This window comes from Scyliorhinus canicula, chromosome 3, assembly GCF_902713615.1.
Source record: "Scyliorhinus canicula chromosome 3, sScyCan1.1, whole genome shotgun sequence".
NCBI classification, from domain to species: Eukaryota; Metazoa; Chordata; class Chondrichthyes; order Carcharhiniformes; family Scyliorhinidae; genus Scyliorhinus; species Scyliorhinus canicula.
This window is the reverse complement of record NC_052148.1, coordinates 28,726,447-28,748,528: the sequence shown is the minus strand read 5'-3', so window position 1 is coordinate 28,748,528 and position 22,082 is coordinate 28,726,447. Positions and strand designations below refer to the sequence as shown.

Sequence of the window (22,082 nt, the reverse complement as noted above, 5' to 3'; positions counted from 1 at the left end):
AAAAACACTTTGATTGCAGCAGAGTTCAGAGAGAGACAACTGCTGACATAACCTCCTGACACCAGCTTATGAGCACAGAGGTAACACTACAGCCAGAATTGAGACTAAAATAATTCTAATTTCATCGGCAATGTTGTGCTATCAGTTGAACTAAAGGCTTTGTTAGGAAAACAGTGCTGCATTCCATTCTGAACAAACATATCCATCTGCACGAAAGCAGCATTCAATGTTTGTGCAAAAATTCAGGAGGTACTGAAATCTTAAACGCTCAATTTTGCATCTTTCAAGGAGCCTAATTTAAAATTCACAATTGCTAGAAGCGTCAGCGCTCATAGATAAAGTTCTTATTTGTGCGCCTGTGTGCTGTGTCTTCCAGCACTGCTGTTTTATTATTTGATCTTAAGACAATGTTTAATATTTACATTGAAACAAAGTAGTCTCTGCCATAAGATTCCCGCCATTTTGAGCCATTGTGGTGCTGGGAAATGGCCGTCCAGCTAACTCTGAAGTCCATTGTTTAGCATATTTCATTACCCTGCAAAGTCAGGCGTAATCGTTGCTGTTTGATTTTAGAAACCTCGCGGCAATCACGAGTTGATTACTATGAAATAACACGGAATTATATCTGTAGGAGAGATTGATTGATACATTTATGTCTGAGTGAATTAAATGTTGGGAAATTGCAGTCATCGCTATATTAAAAGCGACTGACATCCCGAAAAGAGATCACAGCCAATGGCACTTAAAATTATAGCGCAACACAAATACAAGTTATCAATTAACCCTTGGGTCACTTCAGAGATATTAAGGCACTCTTTCAACTACAAACAACTTCTTCATTTAATTTCTATCCATAGCATGTTGCAGTATTACAATTGACAACAGAATAATCATAAACGGAACCACATTTCTGGATTAGGGTTGAAGAGCTGCCATCCCCAAAGTACAGAACCACCAGTGAAATGGCTGCCGTTTAGAACATAGAACATAGAACATAGAACAGTACAGCACAGAACAGGCCCTTCGGCCCTCGATGTTGTGCCGAACAATGATCACCCCACTTAAACCCACGTAACCCGTATACCCGTAACCCAACAATCCCCCCATTAACCTTACACTATGGGCAATTTAGCATGGCCAATCCACCTAACCCGCACATCTTTGGACTGTGGGAGGAAACCGGAGCACCCGGAGGAAACCCACGCGCACACGGGGAGGACGTGCAGACTCCACACAGACAGTGACCCAGCCAGGAATCGAACCATATAGAATTATCGATTTTCATTTTTGGTGTGCATGGTGTACTTCAAGAATTGATAAGGGCTCAATTAATTGGGAAATCAGCACATTGCACTGTTTGGAGGCAGGGGAATAAGCATGGCAAAGAATGGAGTGAGCTTGCAGCAACAATAACTTGCCTGTATGGTGCCCTCAACATATTAAAATGCCCCAAGGTGCTTCACAGGGACGTGATCAAAAGAAATCTCACATTAAACTGCGTATGTCCACATTAGGGCAGATGAGCAAAAGGTTGATCAAAGAGGTAGCTTTTAAGGAGTGTCTTAAAGGAGGAAAATGAGATGAAGAGGTTTGGGGCAGGAATTCTAGTGCTTAGGGCTGAGGCAGCTGAAGAAATGATCACCAACAATGATGAAATCAGGGGTGTGTAAGAGATGAGAATGGGGGAGCACGGAGATGTGGACGGGTTGGGGAAAGGCCAGGGAGGGATCTGAAAACCATGATGAGAATTTGAGGTCAGCGAGCACGGGAGGGTGATGGATGAACAGGACTAAGTATGTGTCGGATCCAGACAGAAAAGATTTGGATGAGCTTAAATGTGGACGATGGGAGGCCGGCAGAAGCACACTGAAGTGTCAAGTCCAGACGTAAAATACTGCTGAGGGTTTCAGCAGCACATTGACTGGGACAGGAGCAGGGTGATGCACTATCAATTACGACGAGACGAGAGTAGAGTGGAATCGTGGTTTTATTAAGCAGAGATGTGTAGCCTCCTGCAGCTGCTGCCGAACTGGCTGCAGCTCGGTGAGCACACATATTTATAGTCCGCCTACTGGGCGGAGCCAGCAGGCAGGGATCTACCCAACCTACCTGTAGTACAGGAGCCTTACGTTATACATCTCATGTATGTGATACATACAAACAGTGGTGACTACCACATTCACCCCCTGTTAAAAAGAGTCCAACGGGGGTGGTGGAAAAACTATTTACATGCATTTTAAGGTTAATATTTTGGGGAAAGTTCACACATTCAGCCGGTTGGGTGCCTTGATCCTCCGTTGTGAGCGCTGCAGTCCTGGTGGCGATGCAGACACCGGATTGGTCGCCGGTGACTCCGGGTGTGTGCAGACCTCATCTTTATCCCCGGGTGCGACCAAGGGGAGGACGGATCGTCCTGGAGCGGCGGCTGTGGTGAGGTGCGCTGGGGGGAGGAAGGGTGGCGCCGGAGCAGGGGGGGGGGGGGTGGTGGTGGTGGGAAACCTGCTGGTGCCCGGTCCCTGAGGGAGACTGTGTCTTGGCGGCCATCGGGGTACGCCGTACGTACTGCGGGTTACCATGGAGTAGCTGTACCCTCTCGACCAACGGGTCCGCCTTGTGGAGCCGCATGTGCTTGCGGAGGAGAACGGGTCCTAGAGCTGCCAGCCAAGTTGGGAGCAAAACCCCGGAGGTGGACGTCCTTGGGAAGGCAAGGTGACGTTCATGGGGGATTGCATTAGTCGCAGTGCAAAGTAGCGATTGGATGGAGTGAAGGGTGTCTGGGAGGACCTCCTGCAGCGGGAAACTGGGAGACTTTTGGACCGTAGGGCCAGCTGGGCGGCCTTCCAGACCGTCCCATTCTCCTGCTCCACCTGCCCGTTTCCCAGGGTGTTGTAGCTGGTCGTCCTGCTCGAGGCAATGCCCTTGCTGAGCAGGTACTGGCGCAGCTCATCACTCATAAAGGAGGATCCCCGATCGCTGTGGATGTAGGCGGGGAAACTGAACAGGGCGAAGACGGTGTTGAGGACCCTGATGACTGTGGCAGACATCATATCGGGGCATGGGACGGCGAAGGGGAATCTGGAGTATTCGTCAACCACGTTAAGGATATACGTGTTTTAGTCGGTGGAGGGGAGGGGCCCTTTGAAATCCACGCTGAGGCGTTCACAGGGCCTTCACTAGATGCGTGCGGTCTGGCCAGTAGAAGTCCGGTTTGCACTCCGCGCAGACCTGGCAGTCGCTGGTGATAGACCTGACCTCCTCAATGGAGTAGGGCAGATTGCGGGCCTTAGTGAAGTGAAAGAACCGGGTGACCCCTGGGTGACAGAAAGTGTTGTGTAGGGTCCGGAGTTGGTCCACTTGTGCGCTGGCACATGCACCTCGGGATAGGGCATCGGGGGGGCTCGTTGAGCTTACCGGGGTGATACAAAATCTAGCAATTGTAGGTGGAGAGCTCGATCCTTCACTTCAAGATTTTATCATTTTTGATCTTGCCCTGGTATGTGTTATTGAACCGGAAGGCAACCGACCATTGGTCAGTGAGGAGAGTGAATCTCCTGCCGGCCAGGTAATGCCTCCAATGCCGCACAGCTTCAACGATGGCTTGGGCCTCCTCGATGGAGGAGTGCCGAATATCGGTGGCATGAAGGGTGCGTGAAAAGAATGCCACGGGCCTATCTGCCTGGTTGAAGGTGGCGGCCAGAGCGGCATCTAATGCATCGCTCTCGACTGGGAAGGGGAGCGTCTTGTTGACCGCGTGCATCGTGGCCTTGACGATGCCGGCCTTGATACGGTTGAAGGCCTGGTGAGCCTCAGCTGTCAGGGGGAAAGCAGTGGAGTGAATGAGCGGGCGGACCTTGTCCGCATAGTTAGAGACCCACTGGGCATAGTATGAGAAGAATCCCAGGCATCGTTTAAGGGCCTTGGGGCTGTGGGAGAGGGGACATTCCATGAGGGGGTGGATACGATCGGGGTCGGGCCCTAGAACTCCATTTTGCACCACATAGCCAAGGATGGCTAAGCGGTTGGTGCTGAACAGGCACTTCTCCTTGTTGTACGTAACGTTGAGGAGTTTGGCGGTGTGGAGGAATTTGGAAAGGTTAGTGTTGTGGTCCTGCTGGTCATGGCCGCAGATGGTGACATTATCCAGGTACGGGAAGGTGGCCCGCAGTCCGTACTGGTAAACCATTTGGTCCATCTCCCGTTGGAAGACCGAAACCCCATTAGTGACGCCGAAGGGAACCCTAAGGAAGTGGTGAAGGCGGCCGTCCGCTTCAAACGCAGTGTACGGGCGGTCTGCCTTGCGAATGGAGAGCTGGTGATAGACAGATTTCAGGTCCACTGTCGAGAAGACCCAGTACTGTGCAATCTGATTGACCATATCAGAGATGCGTGGGAGGGGGTACGCGTCGAGCTGCGTGTACTGATTGATCGTCAACGACCATCCTGTGTTTCTCCACAGTTTTCACAACTACCATTTGGGCTCTCCAGGGGCTGTTGCTGGCCTCGATAATACTTTCCTGCAGCAGCCGCTGGAACTCAGACCTGATGAAGGTCCTGTCCTGTGCACTGTACCGCCTGCTCCTGGTGGCGACGGGTTTGCAATCCGGGTTGAGGTTTGCGAACAGAGAAGGCAGGTAGACCTTAAGATCGTGAGGCCGCATACAGTAAGGGGAGGTTGGGGTCCGCCGAATTTCACAGTTAGACTTTGGAGGTTGCACTGGAAGTCCAGGCCGAGTAGCAAGGCAGCGCAGAGGTTGGGGAGGACGTGGAGTCAAAGCGACTGAACTCTACGCCCTGGATGGTGAGGGTGGCGGTGCAGTATGGAGTGGGATCCGGAGGCCAGGGGGATTTGTTGTGTGATGGGGGGTACCGCGAGGGAGCAGCGCCTTACTGTATCGGGGTGGATGAAGCTCTCTGTGCTCCCGGAGTCAAGAAGACATGATGTCCTGTGCCCATCCACCTTTACCGTCGTCGATGCGGTTGCGAAGTTGTGCACTGGTCGATCGTGATGGAGACGAGCTGTAGCTGGTGTTGGAAGGCCCCTGGCTGGTTGGCGGCGGTTGCAGGCGATGAGCGGCCCGATGAGGTGCGCGACGAGCAGGGGTCCTGAGGCAAGGATGGGGGGGAAGATGGCGGCGCCCACGGGCCGCATGTGTCCTAAGGCAAGCAAGGTGGCAGCGTCCACGGGCCGCACATGGGTTGCGGGGGTGAAGATGGTGGCGCCCACGGGTCCCACGTGGGGGATGCAGGAACAATGGGCCTGGTTACAGTGGCAATCGACCGGGCCTGGCACACCACAGTGAAATGTCCTTTCTTCCTGCAGGCCTTGCAAAGTGCGCTCGCGCTGGGCATTGCTGCCGGGAGTGCAATGTCTGTCCGCAGAAGTAGCACTTGGATTCCCTGGGGTTGGCTGGCTTCCGCGCAGCGCAAGCCTGGGTTTGGCTGGGGGCGGTCGCTGGCGGGGTGAACGATGGGGTGTTCGCTGGTGGGGTCCACGATGTCCAGGACAGGGGCGCCATGCGGTCGGGGGTGTACGCTTGTACATTACGGGAGGCGACCGTTAGTGAGTTCGCGAGTTTCTTGGTCGAGGGTAGCCCCTCCTAAGAGGCGCTGGCGAATGTACGCCGACCCTATGCCCGTAACAAAGGAGTCCCTGATTAGGAGTTTGGAATATTCAACAGCCGAAACGGCCTGGCAATCGCACTCCCTCGCCAGAGTGTGCAGGGCACACCAGAAATCTTCCAAAGACTCACCGGGGAGTTGATGCCGCATGGACAGGAGGTGCCTGGCGTAGAGTTTGTTGGCCTGCTTAGTGTAGTTCTCTTTCAGTAGTACCATGGCCTCAGCATAGGTGGGCGCGTCCCGGATGAGGGGAAAGATATCGGAGCTCAGCCCTGTACACAGGATCTGGAGTTTCTGTGCCTCTGTGGGTGGTTCTGTCGCAGATCCGATGTAGGCTTCAAAGCAAGCTAGCCAGTGGGCAAAGGCCGACTTGGCATTGTCTGCTTGAGGGTGCAGCTGCAGGCGATCTGGCTTGATGCGGAGGTTCATCGTTGTAAAATCTCTGCTTAATAAATTGATGCACTATCAATTACGACGAGACGAGAGTAGAGTGTAATCCAGGCTTTATTACGCAGAGATGTGTAGCCTCCTGCAGCTGCTGCCGAAATGGCTGCAGCTCGGTGAGCACACACATTTATACTCCGCCTACTAGGCGGAGCCAGCAGGCAGGGATCTACCCCCATACCTGTCATATAGGAGCCTTACCGTATTACATCTCATGTATTTGATATATACAACAGTGGTGACTACCACACAGAGTGGGGCAATGTTATGTAAATAGAAGTAGGCGGTCTTGGTCTCAGCAAAGGTACGGGTGAAGATTCATCTTGTGGTCAAATACAATACCAAGGTTTTAAACAGTCTGGTTCAGTCCCAGACCAGTGGAGGGCAATGTAAAAGGAGAGGGTGAAAACGTTATGGGGATGGGTTAATGAACGGCACAGCAGATTGAACCTGATGAGTCATGTAAAGAGCTCACCAAGCTACAAGGAGGTGAACTGAGGACCGTTTATAATGTTTCAATGTCCATGATGGTAGCAAATGAAAACTCATCATGTACTGTTTCCAGCTTTACCCAGCGGCAGATGGTCACTTCCTGCCCTGTAACCAGTTTGTGGGTGAGTTGCGACAGTGTTGATTGACATGAAAATGGTGCTACCTAACAATGTTGGGGCTGGTTTAGCACACTGGGCTAAATCGCTGGCTTCGAAAGCAGACCAAGGCAGGCCAGCAGCACAGTTCAATTCCCGTACCAGCCTCCCCGAACAGGCGCCAGCATGTGGCGACTAGGGGCTTTAGGGGCTGGTTTAGCACACTGGGCTAAATTGCTGGCTTTTAAGGCAGGCCAGCAGCACGGTTCAATTCCCGTACCAGCCTCCCCGAACAGGCGCCGGAATGTGGCGACTAGGGGCTTTTCACAGTAACTTCATTGAAGAGTACTCGTGACAATAAGCGATTTTCATTTCATTTCATTTCATGTTGTAAGATGCTTATTATCATTATTAATTATGCCACCAGGAGTTTAGGCAGGAGCATGAGCTGCCTAAATCCAGGCCTTCCTGAAAATTGCAAGACAGAGGCCTCTGGTGGCAAGTCAGTGATCTGGTTTTGTTATGGTTTTTGCTGCTGCCTCACTCAGACTGAAAACCAGCTCCCATAGCAACAAAACATCCATTAATTTAATCGCGTTGCTTCGTCTGATTCAGTCCAGTTCTCCCCATCCTGCACTTAGCGAGTGCTGCTGATCAGTTTCTCTTATTCCTGCTCATTTAAAGCTCTTTCCTGCCGTCTGACACCGGGTAGTTGACAGACCTGTCAGTCTCTATCTCCTGTTGCGTTTTGCTCTCTGGTGCCTCAAGAGGAAATGTATGAGGGAACCTAGCTGACTATAAAGACCCTGTTTTGAGTCCATTCCACCCAAACAGACGTAATTGGAAGTCTCTCAGAATGAAGCTCACTCCACTGACGCCAAGGCGTCATCAACGGTGACAGTGAACATTTGTTCTTATTGTGTTACAAAAAATTATAAGACTTGGAGTTCTCCTACACTTTACCTGGTCCCACAGGAACATCACAAACAATGAATTGTGTTGAAGGGGTGTCCATACTATTATGTAAACAAGTTACAAAGACTGGTACTGGGAGCTGGTTCCTTTTCCCTCCAGTTTTCACTACTTCTGACTGTAATACTTCTGACTGACAAGACAGGCAAGTTATTGTTGCATTGGCTCACCAATTGCATGGGGGCTGGCAGTACTTCGCTTATGTTACGTTACATACTTAAGTATCTTATATGTGAGTTCATGCAGCAAGTACTGGCAGGCAATTATACTATAGGGAGTAAAGAATACTGAATATTACGAAAATAAATTCAAACTCAGAGCTCTAAACCAATAGCAGAAAATGTTGGAACTGCTCAGCAGGACATTTCGTGACTGTGGTGAGAGCAGACAGGTTAATGTTTTATGTGTAACTCAGTGCCAGCAGAATTCTGTCCTAACCTGGCATCTATACAGCTGGAAGAGAGGAATTTAGAATGCTGGATAGCTCATCTCTACCAAACTCATGGATCCATGGGGCACGATTTTACTAAAAGGGAACAAAGACCTATAGCGAGCACCGAGAAACACGAGGATATAAAACACCACTTGGGTTAGATAGGGTTAGATAGATGACAGTAGATAGGGGTACGCACAACCAAGGCCGCACATAGTCCGTTTTCTTTCTGACCCCTGACACTCCCAAAGCCCCAATACACTATTGGAGGGTCCCTGCAACCCCCCCCCCCAACACCCACACATGCCACCCTAGTCCAATTGCCAGCGCACACAAAATGCCAGCTTGGCAGCTTGGCTGCACCAACCTGGCAACCTGGGACTGCCACTTCCAACTGGTAGTGCCAGGCTAGCACTGCCAGGGTACCCAGGTGGCACCAGCAGTGCCAGAGTCCCACTCTTTCCAAAGGGCATTCACCTGGGGGCCTCCGATCCCCTGGGAGACCCCCATGAGTGCCGTTCCATCTGGTTCCCGTTTGTGGAGACCAGTACTGAACAGCGCTCGCCCAAGGTCTCCCAGGCAAAGGGGATAGATCCCAATGTCTCGGGCACCTTGGGAAACTCCATATCAATGTGAGACTAGCTGTCTCGCTTTAATATGCAGATTTTCCCAAAAGTGATCCTGCTCACAATGGGTGGGATTTAAATTGCAACATCTCATGAGATCAGGTTGGATTGCGTGAGGCATTGCGAGTTGGATAGATCCTGGGAGCGGGGTCTCCCAGCTTCTATCGGCCACGCTGCGCTGCTTCGAGCTGCTTTTCAGGTGCAGCGTGGCCATAAATCGCGCCCATGGTATAATCCTGAGTTACTTAAAGGGATGACAGGGGATAGGCAATGGCAAACATTCAAGGAACGCATGGGGGAACTACAGCAACTGTTCATTCCTGTCTGGCACAAAAGCAAAATGGGTAAGAGGGCCAATCCATGGCTTACAAAGGAAATTAGAAATAGTATCTGATACAAGGAAGAAGCATACCGATTGGCCAAAAAGAAATAGGTCTGAGGATTGGGAGCAGTTTAAAATTCAGCAAAGAAGGACCAAGGGATTGATTAAGAAGAGGAAAGTACAGTACGAAAGGAAGATTGCAGGGAACATAAAGATTGACACTAAGAGTTTCTATAGATATGTGAAGAGAAAGAGATTGGTAAACACAAATGTAGGCCCCCTACAGACAGAAACAGGAGAATGCATAATAAGGGACAATGAAATGGCTGAATAATTGAATACATACTTTGATTCTGTCTTCACAAAAGAGGACACAAATCAGATACCAGAAATGTTGGAGAATGAAAGGTTGTGTGAGAGGGATGAAATGAGGGAGATCAACATTAGTGGAGAAATGGTGCTGGGAAAATTGATGGGATTGAAGGTGGATAAATCCCCAGTGCCTGAGAATCTGCATCCCAGAGTGCATAAGGAGGTGGCTCTGGAAATAGTGGATGCATTGGTGGTCATCTTCCGGGATTCTGTAGACTCTGGAACAGTCCCTGCAGATTGGAGGGTGGCTCACATCACTCCAATATTCAAAAAGGGAGATAGAGAGAAAGCAGGGAATTATAGACCAGTAAGCCGGTAGTGGGGAAAATTCTTGAATACATTATCAAGGACTTTATAGCGGAACATTTGGAAAGCAGTGGCTGTATCAGTCAGAGTCAGCATGGATTTATGAAGGGAAAATCATGCTTGGCAAATCTGTTGGAATTCTTTGAAGATGTGAACTGATACATTTTGGGAAGTCGAATTTCAATGCTGAATACAGGGTTAAAGGCAGGATTCTTGGAAGTGTGGAGGAACAGAGGGATCTTGGGGTGCACATACATAAATCCCTCAAAGTTTCCACCCAGGTTGATAGGGTTGTTAAGAAGACGTCTGGTGTGTTGAAATGAAATGAAAATCGCTTATTGTCACAAGTAGGCTTCAAATGAAGTTACTGTGAAGAGCCCCGAGTCGCCACATTCCGGCACCTGTTCGGGAGGCTGGTACGGGAATTGAACCGTGTTGCTGGCCTGCCTTGGTCTGCTTTCAAAGTCAGCGATTTAGCCTGCGCTAAAGGCTTTCATTTACAGGGGATTGAGTTTAAGAGCGGCGAGGTTTTGCTGGTTAGACCACACTTGGAATATTGTGTCCAGTTCTGGTCGCCTCATTATAGGAAGGATGTGGATGCTTTGGAGAGGGTACAGAGGAGATTTACCAGGATGCTGCTTGGACTGGAGGGCATGACTTATGAGGGAGCTAGGGCTTTTCTCACTGGAGCGAAGCAGAGAGGTGACTTCATACAGGTGTACAAGGTGATGAAAGGCATTGATAGACTGGACAATCAGAAATTTTTCCCCAGGGTGGAAATGGCTGTCACGAGGGGACATAATTTTAAGGTGATTAGAGAAAGGTATGGGGGAGATGTCAGAGGTAGGTTCTTTACACAGAGAGTGGTGGGTGTGTGGAATGCACTGCCAGTGGAGGTGGTGGAGTCAGAGTCATTAGGGATATTTAAGCGACTCTTAGACAGGCACATGGACAGCAGTAAATTGAAGGGGTGTAAATTAGGTTGATCTTAGATTAGGATAAATGGGCGCCACAGCATCGTGGGCTGAAGGGCCTGTACTGTGCTGTACTGTTCTATGTACTATCTATGTAACCAGTACAGTTGACAAGGGGGAGCCAGTCAATTTGATATATTTGGACTTTCAGAAGGTGTTTGACAAAGTCCTCGTAAGAGATTATTGTGCAAAATGAAAGCGCATGGGATTGGGGGAAATGTATTGAGGTGGATAGGAAACTGGTTGGCAGAGAGGAAACAAAGAGCAGGGATTAATGGGTCCTTTTCAAATTGGCAGCAGTAACAAATGGGGTGCCACAGGGATCGGTGCTGGGACCCCAGCTATTCACCATATATATTAATGATTTGGACGAGGGAACAAAATGTAGCATCTCAGAGTTTGCAGATGATACCAAGTTAGGTAGGAGGGTGAACTGTGACCAGGATGCTGGGATCCTACAGCAAGGTCTGGACAGGTTGGGCGAGTGGGCAAATCAATGGCAGATGCAGTATAATTTGGATAAGTGTGAGGTTATTCACTTTGGAAGCTACAACAGGAAGGCAGATTACTACCTGAATGGGTGTAAATTGGGAGAGGGGAGTGTGCAGTGGGACCTGGGTGTCCTTGTGCACCATTCACTAAAGGTAAGCATGCAGGTGCAGCAGGCGGTAAAGAAGGCTAATGGTATGTTGGCCTTCATAGCGAGGTGTCAAGGGGCAATGGTCTGATTCTCTCTTGAAGGAGATGATCATTGCCTGGCACTTGTATCGCACAAATGTTACTTGCAGATGAGCTCCTCAAAAAAATTGGAACATGTCATCAACAAGATAGGCAAGTATATTCTTGTGGTTGCAATATGAGTTAGAATTCTGTTGGTATGTTCAAAACCCTAATTATTGGTTACAATGGGTACCTTGCCTTTCAGCGTGGCTATGCACTGTCGTGTAAAAATGTAGAAAGTGAGCTGGCAGCCCATCACATCTCTCCTAACTTTTATTTTGATTGAGGCCAGTGTAAGTAAAAATAGAGGGAAGATGCCAGGGTGGCCCTTCACACCGACGGGATCTTCTGGTTCCACCGAAAGTAACAGCGCCCCCACCCACCCCGGCAGTGGGACGGGAAAGCCGCACAAACCGCCATAGACATCAGTGGGACCAGATGATCCCTCCAGCAGTCGAGGCGAGCCGCCTCCACCACCGGCCGCCAAAGGTATATCCCCTCTGCCTCTTCTGTCATTCACAACATCTACTTCGTAATCCGACAAAGACTTCCTTCAGAATATTGGCCAGATTGCAGTCAATTTATGATTGCGATTGAATTATTTGGTTTTAATCTTTAGGCTGCTCATATCAATTCAACAAGCACACAATTTTGAATACATGAAAAGGATGGGAATGGAGGGATACGGACCCAGGAAGTGTAGGAGATTTTAGTTTTGACAGGCAGCATGGTTGGCACAGGCTTGAAGGGATGAAGAGCCTGTTCCTGTGCTGTACTTTTCTTTGTTCTTTGATTTTGAAATGTAGTACAGTGCCACACAATCTGTAAATAAAGTAAAAAAGGAAGACTTGCATTTATAAAGTGCTTTTCCTGACTACCGGATGGCTCAAAGCTCTTTGCAGCCAATGAGGTACTCTTGGAACGTAGCCACTCTTTTAATGCAGGAAACGTGGCATTAACATTTACCATTCAAATAATTGGCGCAATCATTTGAGTATTTCTTCTGCCAAGTGCAGCTCCTAATTTTCCTGTAATGAGGCCTTTCACAGACACTTGAGTGTGTGCTTTTATGCCCTTCAGCAGGTTAGGAGAGCTGCCTCTCACCTTTTGAGAAGTCAGTTGCCATCATCTTCCACATCCCCTAAGGGAACTGGGAATTGAAATTCACAGGTCGAAATAGGACAGATTGCAACCATGAGTCATAGAGCTGGCATTCAGCTTCAACTCTGTGACATGATCATTTTATATTGATAAACAGGTCTGAATAAGGACCCATTGTGGGGAAAAAGTATTCAAATTCATTCATTTTTAAAATTCCCATCTCTGCAATAATTTGTCAGCCCAATTTTGATTTTGCTTTCCAAAAAAATATCCATCCTATTTCTTCTTGACATGACTCAATTTCACCTCAAAAGAATCCACTTAAATTGCTGATGAGAATTGCTTTCGTCTGACTCATCGCCCATATATTAGGTGGAATTTAATGTTTGAGACGGGGCTGCCCAACCAGTGGCTGAAGAACAGAAGGGAGTACTGGGTTGCCCGTGGAGAAGGCCTGATGGAATGAAGTACCCATTGGGCATTTTATCAACTTGTGTCGAAACTTCCCTTGAATTAAGGTCCCCAGGGATAGAGAGTCCCACTCTGATTAGCCAGCAGCTCTCCACTGCCATTAGAACCATCGGGACCAGTGGCAGCTGCTGGCAAAGCGCCCGCTAGAGGCCCAAGATCAATGCAAGATCCCAGGTTGGAGATGAGTGAGGGGGTTGTGGATGGGTGTTGGAAGGAAGGACAGGGGTGCAGCTCTCAGGAGCACCCTCCCGCTTCCCCTACACCAGGTTCCCCAACAGGCACAGACTGTCTTTGAACAAGAGACTCTCATCCGGACCGTGAAGCAAACTCAGCAGGATTTGCTCTTTCCACATGGTGACTCCCGACCCAGCCACTTGTTGAATATGTAATGTCTCTAAAGCGGGCATTAATTTCCATTTACTGGCTTCAAGTAGCATCCAGGCAGTAAGAAGTCTCACTCTAAATGCCTCTAACGTCTCCAAACTCGCCACTGGGGTCTGCATCTGATGCAGGGGTTTTAATTTCCATTCATTGACATTGCCCGGGCCTATAGTCTCCAGGAACTGCAGGCTTCTTGCGAGGGAGAAAATAAACCAAAGGCCTTAAACTGGAACAAAAACAACTTTCAAGAAAACAAGTTGGTTTTGTAAAGGACTAAAATACTGCACGATAATTCAATACGAACATATCAGGGGGAATCTAACTCTATGGAGACAAGTGATAGCATATGTGTGAGGAGAAAGATGGTATCCTATTAATAGCCTGTTAATATATTAAGCCATCATGTGAAAAGCTGCAAGAATGTCTATGTATTCTCCTTCGGCAGTTAGTCAGTTCGCTATAAACTAGCAAGTTTCAGTCAGGACATGCATATCTTGTTTTCCTTACTTTGGTGAAGATTGACCCCTGGGTCAAGTGGAAGAAGGACAAAAACACAAATCAACAAACAGAAAGAAGGATTGATTGATTTGCATTTCTTTAGCACCTTCCTTGACTCCAGGCCAGGCCATCTCCTCGTGCTATCACAAATAACAGTAGGAAATGATAGAAATGCTCAGCAGACATGGTGGCACCTGTGAAGAGAGAAAAAGCGTTAGCATTTCAGATCACTGCCTTTCGTCAGTCCTCAAAAATGTTTAGTGAACGTGTTTTAAGAGCATAAGAAATATGGACATTCGGCCATTCAACCCCTCAAGCCTGCTGTGCCATTCAATACGATCATTGACGATCTTCTGCCTCAAGCAATTTTAATGTTCAATATTGCCAGACACCCCGGCGGGTTTTCCAGCAGGGGAGGGGGTTCCCCATTGGCCACCGGTGGGATCTTCTGGTCCCTCCAAAGTCAATGGCCATTTGTCTTGCTTGCTGGCCACACTGCTGGGGCAACCACTGTTGGGGGTGGGGGGGGGGGGGGGAGGGGGCTGCCTTTGGCAGGACCGGAGGATCCCACCAGCAGGAAGGGCTAGTAAATCCCAGCCTACGCCTTTGTCACAAGGGAAACCCTCAGGATTTGGGAACATTTTCTTAATGGCAGTTGGGCAAGGGGGGCCGCATGGTGGCACAGTGGTTAGCAATGTTGCTTACAGCGCCAGGGTCCCAGGTTCGATTACCGGCTTGGGTCACTGTCTGTGCGGAGTCTGCGAGGGTTTCCTCCGGGTGCTCCAGTTTCCTCCTACAAGTCCCGAAAGACGGGCTGTTAGGTGACTCGGACATTCTGAATTCTCCCTCTGTGTACCTGAACAGGCGCCGGAACATGGCGACTAGGAGCTTTTCACAATAACTTCATTGCAGTGTTAATGTAAGCCTACTTGTGACAATACAGGTTATTATTATTATTATTATTAAATACTGGCCTTGCCTGCGACACTCACATCCCATGAAAGAATAAAGCAAAGCCAGAATGCCAGAACACACAAGTAATTTTCCCCATTACGGTTTCCTCCACCTGTAATTTTCTTTTGGTACTCAAAATACAAAAAAAATACAGGAAAAGATTTGGGAACCAAAAGGCCCATTGGCTTCTAATAGATGAATGCCATCTTTCAGTCTTTACACCTAATTCCTTCTCCTAACAAGGATATGAAATGTATTTTTAGGCACCATCCTTTCTCTTTCCACCCGCCATATGTAGATACCTAAACAACTATACACTAATAAAGCAATGCTCAAATGTGACAGATTTCACAAGGTCCGAATACCCTTCAAGGGTTAAAGGTGCATTGCCGCTCTGTATTTACTTATTCATCCAGTTTTGACTGTGCAGTCCGGCACTGACGCCTCATCTTAAACAAGGATTTAACATGCCTAGGCAGAGAAATCTGGAATGGACTGGAGCAGGCAAACATCCTGCCAAGTAAGTACGGCGAAGAGGAGATATCAAAGTCATTTAGACATTTGCAGTTTCTTTGCTGTCATCTCACAGTGACTGAGGAAAGCAAGGAAGCAGACTGCTGGCGAGTGGGGGGGGGGGGGGGGGGGGGAGGGGGGGATGAATTTGTATTTTGAGTTGAATATGAACGAAAAGAAAGCTGACGTGGCTGTTGGCTGTTTTCTTTCAGTGTCCCGATTCGGCCTGTAAGCAAGATCTGTTGGCCTACCTGCAGCGCATTGCACTCTACTGTCACCAGCTTAACATCTGCAGCAAAGTGAAGGCGGAAGTCCAAAACCTGGGAGGAGAGCTGATTGTGTCTGGGGTAAGCAACAATTAACTACAGGGTTTGAGAATTCCAAAGGTATAAAGTATCTCAATACCACTGCTTTCATGCTCCCTGGCATGTGCTGTTGAATATTCGTTTCTTAATAGCGCATTCTTCTGTTCACACTTCATTAGGCAATGATGCTCCTTTTTTTGTTAATGTACATCTGTGACAGATAAAATATATATATATATTTAGCGATTGCTGTGACCTCATTAAAAATCTGCCTGAGGAATATTAAATTGAGGAAACCGAGGTTGTCTTGTATTTCATTCCACGCCACCGCTGTGGGACTATTTTGTTTTTCCCTTCCAGTGATGGATGTTCCTGAACCACAATAGCTCATATGTGACAAAATCTTTGAAACGTTATTTAAATCATTCTTGCAACAAAGAAAATGTGTTATTTATACTAGTGTGGAGCCAGTGAAGGAATCAGAGAAAGATCAATGCTGCAGCACTGTAATGGCACAACATAACTTACAGCTACTTTGCTCAGAGCTGCTGGAGGACAGGGGTATGCCTCCACTGACCCGTCACCGGCACCGCGCGGTTCAGTGTGCATTTCTAAATTTTAAATGAACCTTCAGCTGACCTGTCCCGGGATCAGGATACAAAGCCAGTCCAACACTGATAGGATGGACACTTCTCCACGTACTGCTTGGAAGAGGGAACAAGCTACCATTTATGTAGCGACTTTTGCGACCTTAGGTCACCCACAAATTGGGCGGATACTTAAAGAGACCCAATTTGCAGAGTTACAGAGAAAGGCTAATTAGACATCTTTTTCAAAGAGCCAGCAAAGACCTGGCGGGCCGAACGGCCTGCTATAAAGTGTCATGATTTTATGAAAGTATTTCCCAGGGTTTTTGATGTGTGCTTGCCGACGTGGCGGAATGTGGCTGCCAATGGCACAAAGCTCAGTCCCACAAACAGTAATGAGATAATTGACCAATTAATCTGATTTAGGGAAAGATAAATGTCGCTAGGCCACTGGGAAAGCTCCCCTGCATTTTTTAGTAATAGCCAGGGAATCTTTAAATTTACCAGAGAGGGCAGTCAGGGTCTCAGATTAATGTTACAACCTAAAGGTGGCACCCCTAGCTGTGCAGCACTGCTTCAGCGCTGCACTGAAGTGTCAGTAAAGACCATGAGCTCTTCTCTTTGGAGTGGAGCTTGAACCCGCAGCCATCTAAGAGTGCGACCCATTGAGCCAAGGCTGACGCTCAACACATTCTGAAAGGATCCAGTGTTAACACTAAGCTTTTTCTCAGCAATTCTTTCTGCGCTTAGGAACACTGCAGGAGTGTTCCTAAATTGTTATCAAGTGGCAATCTCTGTCAAAGAAGCGGTACGGTGGCTGATGTTGGAAATAAAAAAATATTGTATTCTGTGGGGGCGGACGAGCATACCACTGAGATGCAACAAGGTGAATTTTTTTGCTGTGTGCAAACGTGCTTTAGCTGACCTGGGAGCACTCAGTACACTGGGTGATGAGCACTGAATTTCCAAACAGAACCCTTCCATCCTTCAGTTCCAAGTGAAGCCGGAAATCCCTTCTCTCACCAGACTGAGTGCTTTTTCAATGTCAGTTTAAGTCTATTGTGGCAGAGGAGCAGAATACAGCCAAGTGATTTTGTATGCAGCTCACAGAGATGCAAATTTCAGCTGTAGACACACGTCTTCTCCTCAAACTTACATACAGCTGGACCTGCATTCATCCGAGGTGAATGCCAACAGCAACTTCAAACATTGAAGGCTTCTGTCTGGATCTTCTGCGTGAAACCTGTATTGTACTATTCAAAAGGACCACGCTGCTCATTCATGTCACATGGTATCGGCGCAAACTCTGAAATTTTCCACTTTGAATGTATTTGGTCTTTCAGTATTCTCATTCTTGTCCTTGATGCTTGGATAGGGCGCTAAGGGTGCTAGCTAGCCTCAGGTAGTTGGCTCCAATTGGTGATTGTTTGGGAATAGATCCGGATACCAAGGGTTGGCTGGCTGCTTTTATCCACGGAGGGCTTCACAACATGCCTGTACTCATCCAAAATCTGCACGCACGGGATCACAGGTTGGAATTTTGTGCTCCCTTTCGAGTCGGGCGAGTTCGACAACAGGAGTGGAAAACATTGTGACAAGGCCAAAGTCACATTCCACGTCGGCATAAACGTGATTGCACCGCTCCGTGATTGACGGGGCAGATTTCCTGACTTTTAACGTCAGGAACATCATTTAAACATATTAACATTTCCTTATCTGGTCCCTGTGTCTGAATCATCCTCCCATCCCGACCCCATCAGAAATTCCTTCCGTGCAGACATGGTGACAGAATGGCGTGAAACCCGACTGGTCTCCTAAGGCGTGCACCTGGCGAGAGGACCTCCGAAGAGAGCTCAAGTGAGTGGGCACTGGCTCGGCATTGTCCCTAGCACTGTCCCCGGTACTTCCCCCGGCATTTCCCGTGCCTGCCCACAAACCTCTGACATGATTTTGTGGGTGCTGAGAACAACAGGTGGGTCACCTGCCTGCAGCCCATTTGAGGCCCATAAGTGAGCAGTTCAGGCCCAATTAAGGGTTTTGTCCTGCTGTCATCAATCGGGGCACAGGCCTCTACCTCCTGTTAAATCAGTGTGTAGTCCCAGCAGATTGACCCTTGTAAATTGCTTGTCAGTGAAAAGGAAGAGCATCCTCCCAAGGCCCCATAACCAATCTGAGCAGTCCCTCCCCCCCATTCCTGCCTTCCCCACAATTTTTCTTGCCCGCACTCACCTCCACCCCTACCCTGTGCAACATACAACTCCCCACCCCTTCCCACCTACTCCTGTGAGGATCTGCCAACCAAACCAGCTGAGATCCAGGACTTCAGGACTTACCCACGTTTGAGGGTATCCATAGTTCCTCTTGCTCTCCTGCAATAGTGACAATGGCCACCGATCCTGGTGCAGTGCAAAGCTGGCTTTTGATTGGTGCTATGAGGCAGGATGTCCTCCTGGAGAAGGATGATGAAGGTGATACAAAATGTGGAAATATAGTAAACAAAGTGAACAGTAATAATCTTCAGGAAGACTTCGACACACTGGTAACAGAGGCCAACACGTGGCAGATGAAGTTTAATGCCGAGCAGTGTGAAGTGATGCATTTTAGTGAGAAGAATGAGGAGATGACATCGCTAATAGAGAAGTTGCTAGAGTCCATTATCAAGGATTTCATAGCACAGCATCTGGAAAGCAGTGGTGAATGTAATCAGACAAAGTCAGCATGGATATACAAAATGAAAATCTTGCTTGACAAATCTACTAGGGCGGCACACATGGATAGCACTGTGGCTTCACAGCGCCAGGGTCCCAGGTTTGATTCCCCGCCGGGTCACCTGTGCGGAGTCTGCACGTTCTCCCCTTGTCTGCGTGGGTTTCCTCCGGGTGCTCCGGTTTCCTCCCACAGTCCAAAGATGTGCAGGCTAGGTGGATTGGCCATGCTAAATTGCCCTTAGTGTCCAGAAAAGGTTAGGAGGGGTTATTGGGTTATCGGGATAGGGTGGAAGTGAGGACTTAAGTGGGTCGGTGCAGACCCGATGGGCCGAATGGCCTCCTTCTGTACTCTATGTTCTATGTACTAGAATTCTTTTAAGATATAACCAGTAGAGTTGACCAGGAACAACCAGTGGATGTGGTTCATTTAGACTTTCAGAAGACTTTTCACATGGCCTCACATTACGGCCGCAGATTACTATGAAAATCTTACTATTACAGTGCATGGGATTACGGGTAGTTTCTTGAGATGGATAGAAATCTGGTTAGCAAACAGGAAGCAAAAAGTTGGAATAAATGGATCTTTTTCAGATTGGCAGGCAGTGACTAGTTGGATACCACAGGGATTTGTGCTAGGGCCCAACTGTTCACATTATATATTAATGATTTGGACAAAGGATGTATTATCTCCAAATTTGCAGATGATACAAAGTTGGGAGGAAGGGTGAGCTGTGAGGAGGATGCACAGATGCTTCAGCGGGATTTGGACAGGCTGAGTGGGTTGGCAGTAGAATGTGGATAAATAAGACCGTAAGACCATAAGACATAGGAGTGGAAGTAAGGCCATTCGGCCCATCGAGTCCACTCCGCCATTCAATCATGGCTGATGGGCATTTCAACTCCACCTACCAGCATTCTCCCCGTAGCCCTTAATTCCTCGCGACATCAAGAATTTATCTATCTCTGCCTTGAAGCCATTTAGCGTCCCGGCCTCCACTGCACTCCGCGGCAATGAATTCCACAGGCCCACCACTCTCTGGCTGAAGAAATGTCTCCGCATTTCTGTTCTGAATTTACCCCCTCTAATTCTAAGGCTGTGCCCACGCGTCCTCGTCTCCTCGCCTAACGGAAACAGTTTCTTTGCGTCCACCCTTTCTAAGCCATGTATTATCTTGTAAGTTTCTATTAGATCTCCCCTTAACCTTCTAAACTCCAATGAATACAATCCCAGGATCCTCAGCCGTTCATCATATGTTAGACCCGCCATTCCAGGGATCATCCGTGTGAATCTCCGCTGGACACGCTCCAGTGCCAGTATGTCCTTCCTGAGATGTGGGGCCCAAAACTGGACACAGTACTCCAAATGGGGCCTAACCAGAGCCTTATAAAGGCTCAGTAGCACATCGCTGCTTTTATATTCCAACCCTCTTGAGATAAATGACAACATTGCATTCGCTTTCTTAATCACAGATTCAACCTGCATGTTTACCTTTAGGGAATCCTCGACTAGCACTCCCAGATCCCTTTGTACTTTGGCATTATGAATTTTCTCACCGTTTTAGAAAGTAGTCTATGCTTGTATTCTTTTTTCCAAAGTGCAAGACCTCACATTTTCTCACGTTGAATTGCATCAGCCATTTCCTGCACCACTCTCCCAAACTGTCTAGATCCTTCTGCAGCCTCCCCACTTCCTCAGCACTACCTGCCTGACCACCTAACTTTGTATCATCGGCAAACTTCGCTAGAATGCCCCAGTCCCTTCATCCAGATCATTAATATATATGGTGAACAGCTGCGGCCCCAACACTGAACCCTGTGGGACACCACTGGTCACCGGCTGCCATTCCGAAAAAGAACCTTTTATCCCAACTCTCTGCCTTCTGTCAGACAGCCAATCCTCAACCCATGCCAGTAGCTCACCTCGAACACCATGGGCCCTCATCTTACTCAGCAGCCTCCTGTGTGGCACCTTATCAAAGGCCTTTTGGAAATCCAGATAGACCACATCCACTGGGTTTCCCTGGTCTAACCTACTTGTCACCTCCTCAAAGAATTCTAACAGGTTCGTCAGGCACGACCTCCCCTTACTAAATCCATGTTGACTTGTTCTAATCCGACCCTGCTCTTCCAAGAATTTAGAAATCTCATCCTTAACGATCGATTCTAGAATTTTACCAACAACCGAGGTTAGGCTAATTGGCCTATAATTTTCCATCTTTTGTCTTGATCCTTTCTTGAACAAGGGGGTTACAACAGCGATTTTCCAATCGTCCGGGACTTTCCCTGACTCCAGTGATTTTTGAAAGATCTGAACCAACGCTTCCGCTATTTCTTCAGCCACCTCTCTCAGAACTCTAGGGTGTAGCCCATCGGGGCCAGGAGATTTGTCAATTTTAAGACCTTTTAGCTTTTTTAGCACCATCTCTTTTGTAATGGCAACCATACTCAACTCAGCCCCCTGACCCTCTATAATTTTTGGGATATTACTCATGTCTTCCACTGTGAAGACAGACGCAAAGTACTTATTAAGTTCTCCAGCCATTTCCTCGTCTCCCATCACTAGCCTTCCGGAATCAGTTTGAATTGGCCCAATGTCTACTTTGGCCTGTCGTTTGTTTCTTATGTATTGAAAGAAACTTTTACTATCATTTCTTATATTACTGGCTAGCCTGCCTTCTAGCTAGCCTGTGAGGTTATCCACTTCGGTAGCAAAAATAGGATGGCAGATTATTATTTGAATGGGTGTAAATTGAAAGAGGTGGATACTCAGTGAGACCTTGATGTCCTTGTGCATCAGTCACTGAAAGTAAGCACGCAGGTACAGCAGGCAGTGAAGAAGTCAAAAGGTATATTGGCCTTCATAGCAAAGGGAATTGAGTATAGGAATAGGGATGTTTGACTACAATTGTATCGGGCATTGGTAAGGCCACTCCTGGAGTATTGTGTGCAGTTTTGGAGCCCTTCTCTGAGGAAGGAAATTCTTGCTCTCGAGGGATTCCTGACTGATTCCTGGGATGGCGGGACTGTCATGTGAGGAGAGGCTAAGTAGTTTAGGATTTATTTCATTGGAGTTTAGAAGAGTGAGAGGGGATCTCATAGAAAACTTATAAAATTCAAACAGGATTAGACAGGGTAGGTTCAGAAAGAATGTTCCTGATGGTGGGGGAGTCCAGAATGAGGGGGTCACAG

General features: G+C 48.0%; 1 protein-coding gene and 1 long non-coding RNA gene across 4 annotated transcripts in view; one reads left to right on the top strand and one right to left on the bottom strand.

Annotated features, from left to right (window-relative positions):
• Window positions 1–22,082, top strand: part of ctnna2 (catenin (cadherin-associated protein), alpha 2) — a 1,599,328-nt gene that overhangs the window by 1,526,768 nt on the left and 50,478 nt on the right. For all 3 annotated transcript variants that reach the window (XM_038793235.1, XM_038793233.1, XM_038793234.1), the window contains exon 17: window positions 15,506–15,640. In XM_038793235.1, coding sequence (XP_038649163.1) covers window positions 15,506–15,640 — 135 coding nt within the window. The remainder of the gene's footprint in view (window positions 1–15,505; window positions 15,641–22,082) is intronic.
• On the bottom strand, window positions 11,963–13,962 carry LOC119963878. The gene is made up of 2 exons (XR_005460189.1): window positions 13,836–13,962; window positions 11,963–12,197 (listed from the first exon to the last, which is right to left on the bottom strand). It is a non-coding gene; the product is annotated as an uncharacterized LOC119963878 (long non-coding RNA).